Source organism: Leopardus geoffroyi, chromosome C1 (genome assembly GCF_018350155.1).
Source record: "Leopardus geoffroyi isolate Oge1 chromosome C1, O.geoffroyi_Oge1_pat1.0, whole genome shotgun sequence".
In the NCBI taxonomy this organism is placed as follows: Eukaryota; Metazoa; Chordata; class Mammalia; order Carnivora; family Felidae; genus Leopardus; species Leopardus geoffroyi.
The window spans coordinates 195,159,811-195,178,413 of NC_059328.1; the positions used below are offsets into that span (position 1 = coordinate 195,159,811).

Here is an 18,603-nt window from a genome sequence, read left to right on the forward strand (position 1 = left end):
GGTCTAAGTCTCTATTTCATGCATTACACCAATATTTTGTTCAAAGAGGTGTGCAACCGTATTTGTTTGTTTGCAGGTAGTTGGGCCCACAGCAATGATTTTCTACTCCAACTGCTTCATTTCACCCCACCCCCATTTGTTTTGCTGCTAGATAAAACATCTAACAGTAATCCATCTATTAACTATATAGACATCTGACTATAACAACTGAAGGAAAATGGCAGATATCAACGGGATGAACAGGATCACCCAAGTACACTAATGGACTGTAATAAACAGCATTTCCTAATAGCATGATTCAAATGTTCTTTCTCAAGTTACAATTAACTGATACAACTGTCTAGTTTGGGGATATTCCTGCTTTAGCAAAATGAGCAAGGTTAATTTCCTGTGGTTACCATTTTAAAATAATTTCTCACATCAGAAAACTTTCAAGCTTTCCCGGTCTTGCCAAGCTTAATCCCTTCCTTGTTTACACTCCTAATAATTTTCATGTGCTCTTTCTGCTAAAACCCAAGGGTGGACTCCTGACCTCCTTGCTTGAGGTGCGAATGATGCCAGTGTTAGTGACTGTTCTGCGGTTTCCGAAAGCTCCTCCTCCCCAGACCGTGACAATTCTTTGGATGCTGAGGTTGGGAAGCAGGACAGGGGACACTCCTGGGGTGCAGCTCGGAGGGAAGGAAGCCGAATCCTGGGGCTTGAAGAGGCGCGAGGGGATCAGCGTGCAATGCGGAGCGTGGATCTTTTGGACCATCCCGCTGCCGTTCAACCTGTCCCCTGCTCTGCTCTCCCGCCGGGCTGTCCGGCGCGGGCCGCTGTCCACAGTGGGTGGTACTGAAAGCAAGGAGCGGGCGCGGGGGCGGCGAGGCGGACAGCTCCTCCGAGCGCCCCCCTCCTCGCTCCGCGGCTCCTCCAGCCCTCCCCTCCTCCCGCAGCCATGTTCCACGCGCGGGGAGGGGTGGGGGAAGGAGAGAGGGACGGGGGATCAGGGCGGAGAGAGCCGGCTCTGCCTCGGGGAAGGAGGGGATGAGAGTTGGGGAGAGCAGCGGGAGGAGGAGGAGGAGGAGGCGGCGGCTAGCGAGGAGCCAGCGCTGGGTCCTGCAGTAGGACTCCCAGGAGCCACCATCATGGTGAAGAGGAAGAGCTCCGAAGGCCAGGAGCAGGACAGCGGCCGCGGCATCCCCCTGCCCATCCAGACCTTCCTGTGGCGGCAAACCAGGTGAGGGGCGCAGAGGGCGCGCCGCGGGCCGCCCTGGGCTGGGGGCGCTCCTGGGGCCGCCTGGGTCACCGCCACTGCCACTGCTGCCACTGCTGCTGAGGCCGCGCCACAGCCTGCAGCTCCCTCTCTGGGGCTGGAAAGCAAGCCCTCAGCACCTGCTTAAAAACACGCATTTTAAAAATATTTCCATGAAGTTTGGCGACAAGCAGATTGGCAGTTGAATAAATATATACATTATTTAGAGGGTGGGAGGGCAGAAAGCCTAGGAAGAGGGGGCGGGGAACTAGGGAAGATAATTATGACTGGTTGTGCTCTTGCGTCCAATTGCCCCTCCATCTCCTGCTGTAATTCCAGGCCGGTGACCTGTTGTTTTTCCAGCTCCTGTTTGGCGAATATCTGCTGTGCCCACTTGTTAACCATTTTTGCTCGGATTCAGCCAATGTAGTCTTCCTGGTTCAAGACCCTGAGAAGGAGGATATTTTATAATTTTATTTTTCCTGGAAAGACCTGAAACCTATTCCAATAAACAGGAAACAAGATTTCCATTATTATTGTTATTAGTAGTAGTATTATTATTATCAGTATTATTATTTTGGAAATGTACCAGATAACAAATTAGATTCTGGAAATCATAGCCCACAAACTGTGTTCATTTTTAGTTTTTAATATAATTATATACATGAGTAATACACCACTCCTGACCATTGGCAATTTAGAATCTGGTTAGGTAGAAGTCTTCAGAGTAAGAGTGGATACAGAAAATGTGGAGAGCCACATCTCTTTCATATATGTAATTACACATGTAAAAGCAAATGTCGTCAGCTGTTCAACACCTGCTCATTAACAGGCTATAGGGAGGCATGAGATTTGAGTTTCATAGAACCATGTTTTATTCGTTGAAAAAAAATGTCATAAAGATGCTAATCATTTTTACTTATAACAAATATCTCTATTAATTTTTCAGTGCATTTTTGAGGCCTAAACTGGGGAAACAATATGAAGCCTCATGTGTGGTATGTGATATTCACCATTTAATGATTATTTCCATATTCTGTGTGGCAATTTCAACCCAAAGAAAGGCATTAAATTGTACTGACTATATAGATTCACTCACTATATTAATTCACTCAGTAAATATTATTGAGCACCTACTATGTGCTAGGCGTAGTTCCACATGATGGGACAGAGCAATAATCAAAACACAGAGTTTGCATTCTGGTAGGAGGAAGTCAAGCCACTGACAAATAAGTAAAATACATAATAAGCCCAGATAGTGATAAGCACTATGAGGAAAAATTAAGTAAGAAAGCAGACTGGAGGCAATGGCAGCTGGGGGAGGAGGTGGATTCCATGTTTAGAGCAGTGGATAGGTAAGGTCACCTGCTAATGTGACTCTTAGACAAAGATGTGAAAAAAAAAGGGGGGGAGGAATGAGTAAGGAGAGAACAGAGGGGAACAGTACATCTAAAGGACCTTAGCCCAGAGTGGATAGGGGTAGAGGAGGAGAAGAAAAGGTGGAGAGATTACAGAAAGCCAGGTGGTGGCCTTGCAGGGCAAGTATAAGAAGTCCAATCCTTAACAAAATAGAGACTGTTCTAGTGGAAGCTAATGAGATGAGTACCTAGGAACTACTCAAACAAAGTAATGTGCAATTCTGAACCTTTATGTCTTGTATGTTTGGTGTAAGTCTGAAAATAGATAATGTAAAATAATTATGAAAGTAATGCTACCAGTATTTATACTCTATAGAGTGCACTTGTCCTGAGATTCTAAGGGAATCCCGTATCTCTGAAATTTCCCACTTCACAAATTGAAAACAAAAGCCATGAAATCATGAAGCAAAAATCAAGTGAACTTTTCACGGGTTTCATTAAAACCTGGAGCTCAAATAAAGTCTTCACATTTCATATATTAAAACCTAAAAGTGGAAACCTACCCATTTGGACATTGCCCTGAATATTTGCCAATGACTACATAGATGACTACATAGTAAGGAGTTCTGAAATGTGTTAGGGATTTTAGAATGATGAAATCCAGGGTGCTGAGTGTCTCTGTTGGTTAAGCATTCGGCTCTTGATTTTGACTCAGGTCACAATCTCACAGTTCATGAGATCAAGCCCCGTATCTGGCTCTGTGCTGATGGTGTGGAGCCTGCTTGGGGTTCTCTCTCTCCTTCTCTCTCTCTGCCCCTCCCTCACTCCCACTCTCTATCTCTCTCAAAAATAAATAAAAAAACATTTTTTTTAATGATGAAAGCCAACTAAAGAGTTAAACATACAGGTAAACACACTCAAATAGGAATTTGTTTTGTTGTATCACCTGCCCTTCAAAGTTACCATAAGGATATTTTTAAAATATAAATTTCTAATAAGGACATTTTAATGAAATTTGATGTTGTCCTTAGCTCAAGGTAGGGTAACTTGACACTTAAAAAACCTCTGGGCCTTCTATAAATCATGCTTACAATTATACTAGCTTAAAATAATCCAACTTTTCCCTGTTCTTGGCAAAGATATGTCTGACATTTTTAATATAGTCATACAATATAAAGTAACTAAGCCACGTAAATAAATAAAAGTATAAAAAATGAAGTTCAGGGTTGAAAAAATAATAAAAAACTTATATTAGTAACATTTAAGAAGAAAGTAACATTAAGTACCCAGAGTGCTCTGCTATTATAAAATACAGCTCATCCTCTAAAATGTTTTCAACAAGACTGCGTAAATTCTTTATAATCTTTTGATTCCCAACATACTCACCCTTTACTTAATGAATACTTAGATACCTCAGGGCTGAAGAATTTAAAAGCATTTGGATCTGTCTTTATTTAGTTTTTTTTTTTTAAAGACGTTTCTTTTACTCCTTATTTTCCTTTTTTGAGTCAAAAAGTAATTAGGTTTCTTTGAAGAATCTCTCCATTAAGCTGTGTCTTTTTCTCCGGCATCCTAATAATATCAATAATACAGCTTGAATACTTGGAACTTGTATTATGATCACTCTAGAGCACACCTCCACAATTTTCTTGATCACTTGTGGCATGAAGCAGCAATCAGGTTCAGTTCATACAAGCCGAATATTTATTAAATTTATTTTAATATTTGGTAGCTCTACTTTCCTTAACGTCTTATAGTGATGTCCTCCTCATCCAAACAACAAGCACAACAGAAACTGAGTAGGTCACATTTATTCTGGGATGCTTCACTTTCTGGAAGTATCCCTGGACAAGACAGAAGATTTAATAAATGAGCAAAACTTATGGCATATTTCCCTTCCTTTTCTTCTCTCCCTCCCTTTCTTTGTTTATTCAACAGATATATTAAGTATTTTTACGATGACAGGCATTAGGTAAGGAATGTCTTGTGCCAGGTTGTCGCTAGGGACATGGAATAATTCAGGGGCCTCAAAATCAGATTTCTTGAAAGAACTGTATCTTAGTTAATGCTTGTTGAAAATTGACATAAATTCTCCCCTCAAAACACTTTCAGAAAAGACATTTTACTTTGTTCTGCAGTTGTCACAGACCCTTTGGATGCCTCAGCAGCATTTTATAAAATATTACTTCCAAGAATTTCATGAGTTAAATGTGTTGTTGCGCTTTTTTTTAAAGAGGAAGCTTATTTTGGTGGAAAGAAAAACCATTTAATAATTCAAGTCATATATTTTAAATCAAAAACCTAAAATGGGTATAAAGAAATTCTCACGGAACCATTATATGTCAACATATACTATGAAATGCTGTGTGAGTGCACCCTCAAATATCTCATCCACTGATTTGCATCTTGTAGTACCTTGGTGTCCATTTTCTCACCAATCAGGATCTCTAATTCCTTATTTTACATGTTTTTTTCTTCTTTTTTGGTATCTACAGTCCTTTGAACGAGTGTTGGTAGAGAATAAACTGCATGGCCTTTCTCCAGCCCTCTCTGAAGCCATCCAGAGCATTTCCAGATGGGAGCTGGTACAAGCTGCTTTGCCTCACGTCCTCCACTGCACTGCAACCCTGCTTTCGAACAGGAACAAGTTAGGTTGGTTCTTCTGCATTGCTTCTTCATGGCCTCTGACCATCTACACTCATGGTAACGACATTTACTGGGCACCTACTATTTTCCCAGGCCCTGTACACACGTGATCTCATTAAATCCTCACAAAAGCCCCCTCCCATTGATACCACCGTGATCTCCATCTTACCAACAAAGAAACTGTCACTCTTGTCTTAAAATTTTTAATTATTTTCCAATATATGTGAATATATTTTCCTTTTAAACATTAGAAGATTATAGGGAAGCTAAAGGCTATCACCCATCCAAGACGAGTTCCAATCAGATTTGTCTCCTTTACCCTCTCAACTCCCAAAGTGACCCCTTGCACTTTGTAGTACTGAGTGTATGTGCATGCGTGTGCGTAAAATTTCTTCCTCTTTTTTAGATTATTTTACAGATTGCTTTTCTAACGTGGTAATATGTCCTAACATCCACCCCATGTTTGCATACATTCTCTACATGCTCTTTTCCATCCAGTTCTTTGCCCTCATTTGGGTTTCTGCTCAAATGTTACCTTTATAGAGGCATTTCTTGATCACACTGTCTAAAGTAGAGTAATCGTTATCTTCAGACCCTTCAGACCCGATGTTCTTAACCACTATGCTGCCTATTTGGGGAGATTATATATATATATAACATATATATATGACTGAAGACATGTGATATTCCTATGACAGTATATTATTCTGTAGGGATTTTAACCAGTTAGAAAGCCCCAAAACAAGAATGAACCCTTCCAGCAGTGGTTGTAAGAGGTACAGAGAAATGCCAGTGTCTCCCAGGAAATCAAGCCACAGAGCAAAGCAAGGATGTTCTTCCCAGACCCAAAGTGGATATCAATTGTTCTGGTGGCAGAGTTGGTCTTAACTCGGCTCTGTGGTTGTCCCCGTGCAGGCCACCAGGATAAACTCGGTGTTGCTGAAACAAAGCTCCTTCACACCCTGCACTGGATGCTCCTGGAGGCCCCCCAGGACTGCAACAGTGAGCGGTTTGGGGGCACAGACCATGGCTCCAGCTGGGGTGGCAGCAGCAGTGCTTTCATCCACCAGGTAGAAAACCAGGGTTCCCCCGGGCAGCCTTGCCAAAGCAGCTCCAATGATGAAGAAGAGAACAACCGAAGGAAGATCTTCCAGAACTCCATGGCTACTGTGGAGCTCTTTGTGTTTCTGTTTGCTCCTCTGGTACACAGGATCAAGGTAAGCAGGGGCTAGTATGAGGCTGAGGGTGGATAGATGTGAGGCGGGCCTCAGATGATGCTTCCATATTTCCATATTTGGTTGACCAGGTCTTGATACGATCTCCTAGCAAGCCAAGACATGGAGAGCTTTATTTTTATATCAAACCACTGGACATTATTTCAAAAACACAATTCTTTGCATATCATTTATCTGCTTAAAAATCTTCAGTGGTTCTCCTTCTGCCCCAAGATAATGTCCAAATATTAAACATGGCATAGCAAGTCAAGCATGATCCAAAGCTTCAGTTTCTTTTTTAATTTGTCGTTTGCTAGTCCCTAGTGGTATCGTCATGACCCAGCTCTGGGAGCCATTCCCTGAATATGCCCTTGCTGTTCACTCTGCTCTCTTTCCTTCCTCTGTTCTTCTCATGATTCCTCAAAGCTTAACTTCAGTGTTATCATTTCCATGAAGTTGTTCCTCTGAAACTCCCCATGTAGACTTAGTCACTATCTCCTTTGTATTTCTCTACAGCACCTTATAGCTATCTCTATTATAATGCAGATCTAGAGCAGAAGTTTTAAGTGTTTTATATACTGTGGATTTTTTGACAGTGTGATACAAGGTGAGAATTGCTTTTCAAAATATTTCTTAAAGCATAAAATACAAAACATAGGATTACATGGAAACCAATTGTATTAAAATACAATTATATACAAGTATCCCTTGGATCTGAAAAAGATTATCATTTGAAATTACTATGCCACCACTCTCTAGCTGTGTGATCTTGGTGATATTACTTAACGTCTCAGATCCTCCGTTGCACACAGTTGTGGATATCTCTAACACAAGGTGAATATATGTGAAGACACAGTACGTTTCCAACACATGGAGAGAAATCAAGATCTATTTGTTATTTCTGTGGATGAATAAATTCCATCTGAGGGCTATGTTAAGAGTTAGGAAGAAAATAATATACTCAAGTGTTCTTTAATAGAATATTAGGATCCTGATGAATGGGTGTTCCAAGTTGTGTGTGTGTGTGTGTGTGTGTGTGTGTGTGTGTGTATGTAGGTGATTGTGAGACCACTAACAATCACTATAAGGAGAATGAACTAGTGAGTCTTCACTCATTTTAGTTTTAGTTAAAATTCGCTTTCACTTGACTCTGTCCAATTGCTGCTAGGAATAGAACTGAAATTACCTGTAACTTCCCAAACTGCTTTGCATGCACTGGCCACATTTCCCGTGAAACATACTAAAAATTTTAAATGTTGTAAAATCAAATTAAATTGCTGCTTTAAAAACTTTGGCTTTCCATTTTAAAAAGTCTTTTATGATGGGTACATTTACTAAAAAGCATTACTGTAATTGAGACCATCCCCTGGCCTATGGGGCCTGCGGGTCTAGGCCCCTGCCCACCTCCTCAGCCTCATCTCCCTCCATATCAATAGCCTTTTTCTCGTTCACTAACCTCTGAGCTCACTTGAGGCTCACCCTCACACTCATTCTTCCTTTCAAGTCCGGCACTGGTTTTTCCTTCTGTTGGAAACATTTACCCTCCCCCTCATCCCCTAAATTTTCATATGGCCGTGACCTTCTTATCAATTCACTCACAACTCACATGTCATCACTTCAAAAAGAATTTTCCTGGCTACCTTAGTGTCATTAGCACATGACTGTACTTGTTTTGCCCTCTTAGTACTTATCAGTACCTGAAATTATTTTCTGTGGTTGTTTTCATGTTTCTTGCCCATCACCCTCCTAGAACAGAGTTCTTGAGCAAAGGGACACTGCCCATCCAGGTCACACTGTATTTCCAGTGTCTAAAAATGAGGTACCCAATAAATATTTAACAACTGACTCACTGAGTAGACCCAACTTATTATCAGAAGCTGATCCAGGTGCCAAGAGTAGCAATTATATGTAGGTACATAGTCCTTCAAATGGAGAAGACAGGAAAGAAGGCTTCTTGAAAAACTGATAGCCCATAGCGGTGACTATCTGTGGAGAAGTAGCCCCTGGACTAAAAAATGTGCAAGTGTAGAAGTGACAGGAGTGGCTGTGATGTTATCTGAAGACAAGGCTGAGAGTCCAAGTCCAAGCCTGCATTTCAATCCAGTGCTTGTTGCTTCCTACTGTACGACTTTGAGCAATCGGCTTCTTGAAGCCTCCGTTTTCCCGAGTAAGAATAGTTTTATGGGGCCTCGTGATTAAACCTACGACAGTGCTCCACATTACACACGAAAAGGCATTAACACATGGTTGGTTGCTTTTAGTGCTCGGCATTTTCTTGCCATTAGTATTTTGTATTATTAGTAGGAAGGGAGCCAGATCCTCTTTCAGGGGAGACTTCCAAATAGTTTCTGACTCAAAACCCTCAAGTTTTACTTATGGCCTGGGGTATTTATAAGAAAGTAATTGGAGCATTTATAAGGGAATAAGATGAGGCATATGAAACACTGTACAGTGATTAAATCGTAATAAACAATTATTATTAGCTGTCATTACTAGCATATTATTATTTCATCATTTTATTATTGCTATGAAGGAAATATTATTCCAGATGCTATAGGGAATAAAAAATATTAATAAGTCAATAAATTCTCCATAAGGCCTTTTCCTTCTGAGTGAGGTGTTTGCTTTTTAAAACATATTTAGGAAATGTACAGGCCCTGGATCAGGGTTTCCCAGCCTTGGCATTGTTAGCATTTGGTTCCAGGTAATTCTTTCTTGTAGGACATCATCCTGTGCAGTGTAGGATATCAGTAACATTTCTGGCCCCTAGTCACCAGATGCCAATGGCACTTCCTCCCTCTGAGTTGCGGCAGCCACAAATGACTCCTTACATTGCCAAATGTCCCCAGTGGGTGCTCAGGGGGTGAGAATTGCCCCTGATTGAAAATCACTACGTTAGGTCTTTCATTTCCCTGCTGGTTATCAGACCCTGTCTGTCCCTACTTTCCTAGCCATTGTGCACCCATGTGAACTGCTCCTCACCAGCACCATTAATGTCCCTTTTCCCTATCCTTCCTTTGCATTTGCCCTTCAAAATTCCAACCCCAGGTCATGACTAAAGTTCACTTTTTCTATCCCTGCCCCCAGATACCCGCATGCTCCTCTGGGGGAAAACCACACAACCATCCAGACTGGTGTTTCTACAAAGTTGTAGTCCCCAACCCCTGTGTGCTGCCCCATGTGTCAGTCCTTTTCTTGACTTTACTCCCTCAAGTAGCCAGTCAGCACTTATACAGACAGTGTTGTAGGTTAAGGCTTTTATAGGACATGGTGCTGCAGGAAGTGGAGGAGGCTGAAATCCAATTGAGGTCACTTTCTAACTGGATTCACAGTTTTCTGGCTTGTCTCATAAAATCCAACTTCAACACTAAAGCAATCTATGTAGATCTGACCAAGTCACCGACATGCTTAAAATAATTTGTTAATTTCTTATCCTACAGCCAGTGAAACTCCAGCTCTTTAATCTGGTAACTGGGCCCTTCGTGACCTGCCTGTATACTTCTGTCTATGAGCTCCAACTGTTTGGAGTCTCCCCAAGAACATAACATGCTTTTTTTCCAGGCCTATTCTCATCCTGGTCCTACACCCTAGAATGTTCTCATGCCCTTCTCTTCTGCCTAGAAAACTCCTACATATCCTTCACAATTTCATTTAAGATCCATCCCTCTCTTCCTCTATCATTATAATATTCTACACAGATTTTTATTGTTATTTTTAATTTATTATCATTATTTCTTTATGTGTCAATCTCTCCCATTAGATTCTCAATGGTTTGAGGGTGAGGAGTTATCACTGTACTCTGAATAGCTAACATAGTATCGCAATTTTGTAGGTATCTAATCAATATTTATTGAGTGCATTAATTCATTAATTAGCAAATAAATCTAATATAGATGGCTCATCCTTTTGTAAGACAGTGTATAATCAACTCAATGCACATTTTTCTATTATTTTAATTAAGTTTTTATTTAATTCTAGTATGGTTAATATACACTGTTACATGGGTTTCGGGTATACAATATAGTGATTCAACAATTCCATACATCACTCAATACTCATCACAACAAGTGCACTCCTTAATCCCCATCATCTATTTCACCTCTTCCCCCACCCACCTTCCCTCTGGTAACCATCAGTTTGTTCTCTACAGTTAAGAGTCGGTTTCTTGGTTTATCTCTCTCTCTCTTTTTTTTTTTTTTCCTTTGCTCATTTGTTTTGTTTCTTAAATTCCACATACGTGTGAAATCATAGGGAATTTGTCTTTCTCTCACTTATTTCACTTAGCGTTATATTCTTTGGCTCCATCCATGTCATAGCACATGGTAAGATTTTATCCTTTTTAATGGCTGAATAATATTCCACTGTATATATCACATCTTCTTTATCCCTTCATCTATTGATGGATACTTGGGCTGCTTCCATAACCTGGCTATTGTAAATTTGTAAATAATTCTGCAAAAATATAGGGGTGCATGTATCCCTTTGAATTAGTATTTTGTATTTTTTGGGTAAATACCCAGTAGTACAATTACTGGGTCATAGGGTAGTTCTATTTTTAACTTTTTAAGCAACCTCCATACGTTTTCCACAGCAGCTGCACCAGTTTGCATATTTACCAATAGTGTAAGAAGGTTCCTTTTCATCCACATCCTCTCCAACACTTATTTCTTGTGCTTTTTATTTTAACCATTCTGGCAAGTGTGAAGTGACATCTCACTGTAGGTTTGATATGCATTTCCCTGATGATTAGTGATGTTGAGCATCTTTTCATGTGTCTGTTGACCATCTGGATGTCTTTGGAGAAATGTCTGTTTATGTCTTCTGCCTACTTTTTAATTAGATTGCTTATTTTATGGGTGTTGAGTTTAATAAGTTCTTTATATATTTTGGATACTAACCCTTTATTGGATATGTTATTTGCAAATATCTTCTCCCATTCAGTAGGTGGCCTTTTAGTTTGTTGGTTGTTTCCTTCACTGTGTAGAAGCTTTTTATTTTGATGTAGTCCCAATAGTTTGTTTTTGCTTTTATTTCTCTTGCCTCAGGAGACATATCTAGAAAAATGTTGCTATGCCTGATGTCAGAGAAATTGCTGCTTGTGCTCTCTTCTAGGACTTTTAATGTTTCAGATCCTTAATCCAGTTTGGTCATTAATCCATTTTGGGTTTATTTTTGTGTATATGTAAGAAAGTGGTCCAGTTTCATTCCTTTGCATGTAGCTCTCTAGTTTTCCCAATGCCATTTGTTGAAGAGACTGTCTTATTCTCATTGCATATTCTTTCCTCCTTTGTCAAAGATTAATTGACCATATAGTTGTGGGTTTCTTTCTGGGTTTTCTATACTGTTCCATTGATCTGTGTCTCTATTTTTGTGCCAGTTTGAATGCTACAGCTTTGTAGTATAACTTGAAGCCTGGAATTGCGATGCCTCCAGTTTTGTTTTTTTCTTTTTCTTTTTCAATCTTTTCAAGGTTGCTTTGGCTATTCAGTGTCTTCTGTGGTCCCATACAAATTTTAGGACCAATTTTGTTTGTTCCAGTTCTGTGAAAAATGCTATTGATATTTTGCAGAGATTGCATTAAATGTGTAGATTGCTTTGGGTAATATAGACATTTTAACAATATTTATTCTTCCAATCTGTAAGCATGGAATGTCTTTCCATTTTTTGGTATCATCTTCATTTTCTTTCATCAGTGTTTTATAGTTTTCAGGGTACAAGATTTTCACTTCTTTGCTTAAGTTTATTCCTAGATACTTTATTATTTGGAGGGCAATTGTAAATGAGATTATTATCTTAACTTATGTTTCTGTTGCTTCGTTACCAGTATATAGAAATGCAACAGATTTCTGTACATTGATTCTGTGATTTTAATTTATAACTGCCTCAAATATATTACATGAAACCAATAACCTAAAAATGCTGTCAAATATGTTATTTTCAGCTAGATTTAATTTTATTAGTGAAAAATGCTGAGTATTTATTACAACTAAGGAATTTAAATGGGATGTCATGATCTGATCATATTCAATTATGCCTCCAATAAATATTTGTTGAGTGCCTACTCTATGATAGGCACTCTTAAGAGTGCTTTATTCATCAGTGGATAAAACAAAATCCCAGCCCTCAAGGAGGTTTTTATAAAATCTGTATGTGTGAAGTAAACAACTTTAAAATGAAATTTAAGATAAGAATAATTTTTCAATTCGATTTCTCTAAACTACTAGCAAGCATACTTAGAATAGTTTCATGCTATCATGGAACAGGCTTTCAGTGAAAGTAAGAAATGCATCTGAAATGTGGGGATATTGACTCTGCCAGTGTCTATGTCTTCTGGTTTTTCTAAGGACCTTACTAGACTACATGCCCACAGCTGTTTGAATGATACTGTCTTTTCCAGCTATCAACTTTCTGACCATATGTGCATTCATAGCATTAGATGACCCACTAATGGGGACTCCAGAAGAAAAATTAGAGTCCCAGAATTTATGCATTCAGCCAATTTAAAAGGACTTACAAAGGAACATAGCAACATAAGAGGAGGCCATACATTTTGCAAGTGTTCAAGTCTGAAGGCTGATTAGATTTAATTGGTGCTATTTTTGGAATGTAAACTATGCTCCATTAATCAACAAGTATGTATTGATGCTCAAGGAGAAATGTACAGAAGGAAATCTCAATGTGTCTCCATAAATATACAATCTAGTTGGAAATATATCAGATAAAATAATGACAGTAACTATCAGTGAGTGAATCAATTGAGACAATGTTAAAGGCCAGTGTTTCAGTATAAGAGGACTTACCTTCTGATGTAGTGTCCACTAGAGTTTTATTTGTGCCAAGATTACTTATGAGGAACATGGAAAAGGATGGAGTTCCAAAGGTATAAAAACCAGGTCAATTGAGATTTGACTTCCTGCATTTCTGGAGACAAATCAGACAAGCTTTGCTCACATTTAATCCCCTGGTTGCTGGATCTAACACACACGTAATACTAGGTTCCCTTAACTTCAGACCCGCCTGTCAAGCTGCTTATTCAGTATCTCTAGTTGAATGTCTAACAGGTATCTCAAATTTAGCATGTCTGAAACTAGGCTCCTGATATCCCCCAACCTGCTATTTCTTCATCTTGCCTATCTTTGTCAAACCCAAAAATCTTTGACACCTCTTTCTCTCACCTTCCACTTCCAGTCAGTTCTGTAGACTATATTTTCAAAATGGATCCAGAATCTACCATTCTCATTTTGCCCTCTACCAACACCCTCCTCTAATCATCTTCTACCCTTCCTAAACAGACTCTCTTCCCACCCTTACCCTTTCTCAAACTATTCTTAATAGCCTCAGTAATCGTATCAAACGTACATCCAGTAATGTCATACCACTACTGAGAACCCTCCAGTGGTTCCCCATCTTAGTAACTGCTGAAGCTCTTAGTATGACCTATCAGGCCCTGTATTATTTGGAACTCAATGACTTCTTTGACCTTATTTTCTTTTTCTTCTACTCTTCTGCCATTTACCTGACTCTAGACACAGAGTCTCCTGGCTGTTTCTCAACACACGAGGCATATTTAGGACCTTTGTACTTACTGATTCCTTCTCATGGAATGTTTTTTTCTGAAATTATCTACTTGGCAGTTCCTTCATTCCATTCAGATCCTTTTACTTAAAGCCGCTTTCACAATAAGGGCTTTCCTGGCCATGCTGTCTAAAATATCAACACCTTGCCTGACACATCCCTTTGCCTGCTTTTCTTCTCTTTTGCACCAGGAGAGCAGGAATTTTTATATGCATTGTTCACTGTTCTAGCCCAGAACTTAGAATAGTAGCAGGTATGCAGTAGGTGGTCTACAAATATTTGTAGAATGAATGTTGACTGAATTTGGCCAAGTGCTTTACATGCTTTTCCTAATACCTCTATAGGGAGTTCTAGATGTTTTCCCATTGTGGGCACTGCTGTAGTGCCAGGATCCTAGTCTATAGCTTACAGAAGAGGCCTTTCTGTATCAATGTGTGGATTTCATCAACCTTTCTAGCTGAAGTTTCCTTTGACACTGAGCCACGGTGATTCACCATTTTCAGGATCACTTTCCTTTTATTTTATTTTATTTTATTTATTTATTTATTTATTTATTTATTTATTTATTTATTTTTTACAATTTCTTCCTACATCTTATCCTTCTAGATCATTGGTCTTCAACCATGGCTACACATGAAAGTCAGCCAAGAACTGAGTGATTCTAATTTAAATGGTCTGGGCAGGGGAGGAAGTGACACCTGGGCCTCCAAAGCTGCCTAGGTGATTATAATATGCAAGCTAGGGTTGCAAATCACTGCCCTAAGTGAATCTCTAGGTCTTGGTTGTGTTCATTAATCTGTGATAACATTCTCTGATTCCATCTCTATGTTTTTTTGAGAGACTGGGTTGTTAATTTATTTTTTTAAAGTTTTTATTTTAATTCCAGTCAGTGGCTGAGTTGTTTAAAATGTAATCTCAGAATGTAATATATTTTTATTTACGTAATATGAGATTGCATTTTAAATGATGTAACGATGAAGCAGAAAATGTGCTCCCTGGAAGAGAGCTTAAGTTGTAGATAGATTGAATGAGTATGAGTTGTAAGGTCTGTGCAACCCAGCAAGTACTTACTGAGCTCCTATTGTGCACCTAGTTTCTAATACTGTATTAAGTACTGTGATGATGCCGGGTGCTATGGAAGAGGGAGGATATCTGATAGATCCCTGCCCTCAAGGGATTAAAGATTGTTGAGAAACAACATAACAAAACAATATACTAGAAGGGTCTAAATATATGTTCCTCATTATATGAAATGCAAAAACAAGAGATGGATTGGAGAATTAACAAGTCAAAATAGCCAATATCTGAGAATATTGATTTAAGAGGGAAAGAGAAGGACAATTAAATACTTAAGAGGAATAACAACGATAACCACAAGAGATCTGCCGAGACTCTTAAAATACACAGGCCTTGATCACTGCTAACACAAAACAGTAATTGTGTTTCATGCTTTGCCCAAAGCTGCATTTTAATTATTAATTTTGCCAAAAGCACACCACTGTGGTTTCCATAGTAATTGTGATGATAACAGGGCTATTGGTTTACCCTAGAAATACTCATCTGAGTGATGAAAGAAGGTCTAGAAGATCAACCCAGCGTACCTTGACAATAATCTTGTGAACGATATTAATCATTGCAATGACTGGTCCTTTCAACCAGGTCTTACAAGCCAGTTATTGGACATAGATCTTCTCTTTCCCCAGGAATCAGACCTTACGTTCCGACTGGCCAGCGGGCTTGTTATATGGCAGCCCATGTGGGAGCACAGACAGCCCGAAGTCTCTGGCTTCACAGCACTGGTGAAACCCATCAGGAACATCATTACAGGTTCGTAACTTGGATGCCCAGTGGGATGGTCTTAGCAGACTCCCTCATATGCAGGAGTAAGGGTGATGAAATGATTTGCCCTTAAGGAACCAAGAGGAATGAGGTACCTGGATGGCTCAGTCCGCTAAGCAACTGACTCTAGATTTTGGCTGAGGCAATGATCTCACTGTTCATGAGTTTGAGCCCTGCATCAGGCTCTGGGCTGACAGCATGGAGCCTGCTTAGGATTGATTCCCTCTTTCACTCTCTGTCTGCCCTTCCCCACTTCTCTCCCTCTCTCTCAAAATAAATAAATAAACATAAAACAAAACAAAACAAAAGAGCCCAAATGTCTATCAACTGATGAACGGATAAAAAAGATGTGGTGTGTGTGTGTGTGTGTGTGTGTGTGTGTGTGTGTGTGTGTGTAATGGAATATTATTTGGCGATCAAAAAGAATGAAATCTTGCCATTTGCAGCAATGTAGATGGAACTAGAGTGTATTATGCTAAGTGAAATAAGTCAGTCAGAGAAAGTCAAATATCATAGGATTTCACTCATATCTGGAATTTAAGATACAAAACAGATGAACATAAGGGAAGGAAAGCAAAACTAATATAAAAACAGAGAAGGAGATAAACCATAAGAAACTCTTAAATACAGAGAACAAACTGAGGGTTGCTGTTGGGGTGTTGGGTGAGGGGATGGGGTAAAGGAGTGAAGGGCGTTAAGGGGGACACTTGTTGGGATGAGCACTGGGTATTATATGTAAGTGATGAGTCACTTCATTCTATTCCTGAAATTATTATTACACTATATGTTAACTAACTTGGGTTTAAATTCTAAGAAAGGGAAAAAAGAAAGAAAGAAAGAAAGAAAGAAAGCAAGAAAGAAAGAAAGAAAGGAAGAAAACCAAGAGGAAGAAAATTTCTCTAGAAAGTTATTATGTAAATGCCCTGGGCACAGGGCTCATTTACATATGATGAGAAACTCTAAACCAGGGGCACATGCTACTGAGTTGTGTGGCTTTGGGTAAGTCATTTAAACTTCTTATATTTCAGTTTCCTCATGTGTAAAACAAGAGTTAAAATACAATGTTGCTACAACATTCAGGGTTGTTATGAAGAATAAGTGAATTAATTATATATAAAATTGCTTAGAAGAGTGCCAGGCACATAGTAAGTAAATAAGCTATTATTATTATTATTATTATTATTATTATTATTATTATATCTTCATAATCATTATAGTAGACAGAGTCATAGATCCTTAACAATCTTACCTTAGTGCTTATTTGCTATCAAAGCATTTCACTACAGGAATTGTCTAATGAAATAATTTTATTGGTGAATTGTAGAAAGAGTAATAAATGATAGCTTGAAAAGTGCCTGGAAAGCTCAGGCTTCACTCCAGATGTATCACTTACTATGTATGTAACCTAACCTCTCTGAGTGTTTCTAGTTCTTTAAAATGGAGATAATAATACCACCTTATATGGCCTCATAGTGTGGAGTAAATAAGAATCCACATAAAGTACCCATTTTATAGTGAGTGCTTTATAAATTCAATCCTTCTATTCCCAACCAAAATTTTGGCATCAATAATAACATTTAGAAAGAGATAAATTGTGTGGTAAATATATACAGGCATGATATATATACGTCATTTGCTTACTTCCAAGGTTTTTCTACAGGCAATGGAATATTACACATGTAAAAAAGCTTTGTAAGGGGAAGGAAGCCATAAACAAGTTTTTACATACTTTCCCCCTATCAAGTAACATACCTTTGCGAGGTACATAGTATGTTAAAGGATTTTCTGAACAAAAGATGGTAACATGCTTATAGTGACAAATCATGTTTGCTTATAGTAATTCACACAAAAGATACAATTTTTCATATAGTGAAAGTAGACTAATTCCAGAATTAATATGTGAACAATACATTAACTAGTCAAATAAATTATAAATTCAAGAGTAACAGTCTGTCATAACATTCAAATAGCAAGGACCTAAAGATGTCATAGCCAGAAGTGATCTACTTAGATTCTCTGGATAGCATGAGGTTAATTTCACAAAATTAAAACAATCTGAGAGTGAAGACAGATGTACAATATTAAAAAACTGAAAACAATAGAAATAAGACAAAGGAAAATAAAATATGCTACAGTAAAACAAAACTGTTACTGAAAAAGCCATATCATTATGCTGATTAAGGATTTTTTTCGTATTTGTTAAGTCCTATCACTTTCCTTATGAATTAAGAGGTCACTTTACATTTAGGTCACTCTCTCTCTCTCATTAATACATAAACTATCATTTAACAGATGTATTAAAAACTGTTAGGAAACAGTGTCCCTCATGAATCACTGGGGCTGTTCACTCCAACATCCTTTTGCCTTGGGATGATATTCAAAGTGGGTTCTTTTCCCCTCTGCCTGATGCCCGTGGATGTGAAATGGTGCCCAGCATCTGAGGTGAGATTAAACCCAGCTCAGACACGTGGCCAGAAGAAAAAGCAACGGCACGTGGGTGGATGACACTCCCTAGGTCTCTTGTTTTGTGACCTTGGTAAATCATTTTCTTGGCATCTGTTTTATTCACAATTCCAATACAGCATGGCCATCGTCACTTCCTACTGTTCCCAATCCTCAGGAAAAATGTAACTGATTTGACTTTTGCCGTAAGGGAAGCTTAAGGTGTTCATAAAAGCACAGCCTGGAGCCAGACAGCCTAGGCTGGAAACTTCATGTAAAGGCCAGATGATCTTGG

At 38.9% G+C, this 18,603-nt stretch overlaps 1 protein-coding gene across 13 annotated transcripts in view; it reads left to right on the top strand.

Moving 5' to 3' along the window:
* The first annotated feature begins 569 nt into the window (after window positions 1-569).
* Window positions 570-18,603, top strand: part of UNC80 (unc-80 homolog, NALCN channel complex subunit) — a 230,098-nt gene continuing 212,064 nt past the window's right edge. For 5 of the 13 annotated variants that reach the window (XM_045481063.1, XM_045481064.1, XM_045481065.1 and 2 more), the window contains exons 1-5: window positions 571-1,219; window positions 2,184-2,232; window positions 5,088-5,244; window positions 6,154-6,455; window positions 15,731-15,854. In XM_045481063.1, the coding sequence (XP_045337019.1) occupies window positions 624-1,219; window positions 2,184-2,232; window positions 5,088-5,244; window positions 6,154-6,455; window positions 15,731-15,854 (1,228 nt within the window). In that variant the 5' untranslated portion in view covers window positions 571-623. Of the gene's footprint in view, window positions 1,220-2,183; window positions 2,233-5,087; window positions 5,245-6,153; window positions 6,456-15,730; window positions 15,855-18,603 lie in introns of all 13 variants that reach the window. The other 8 variants (XM_045481069.1, XM_045481072.1, XM_045481073.1 and 5 more) reach the window with 6 other exon arrangements.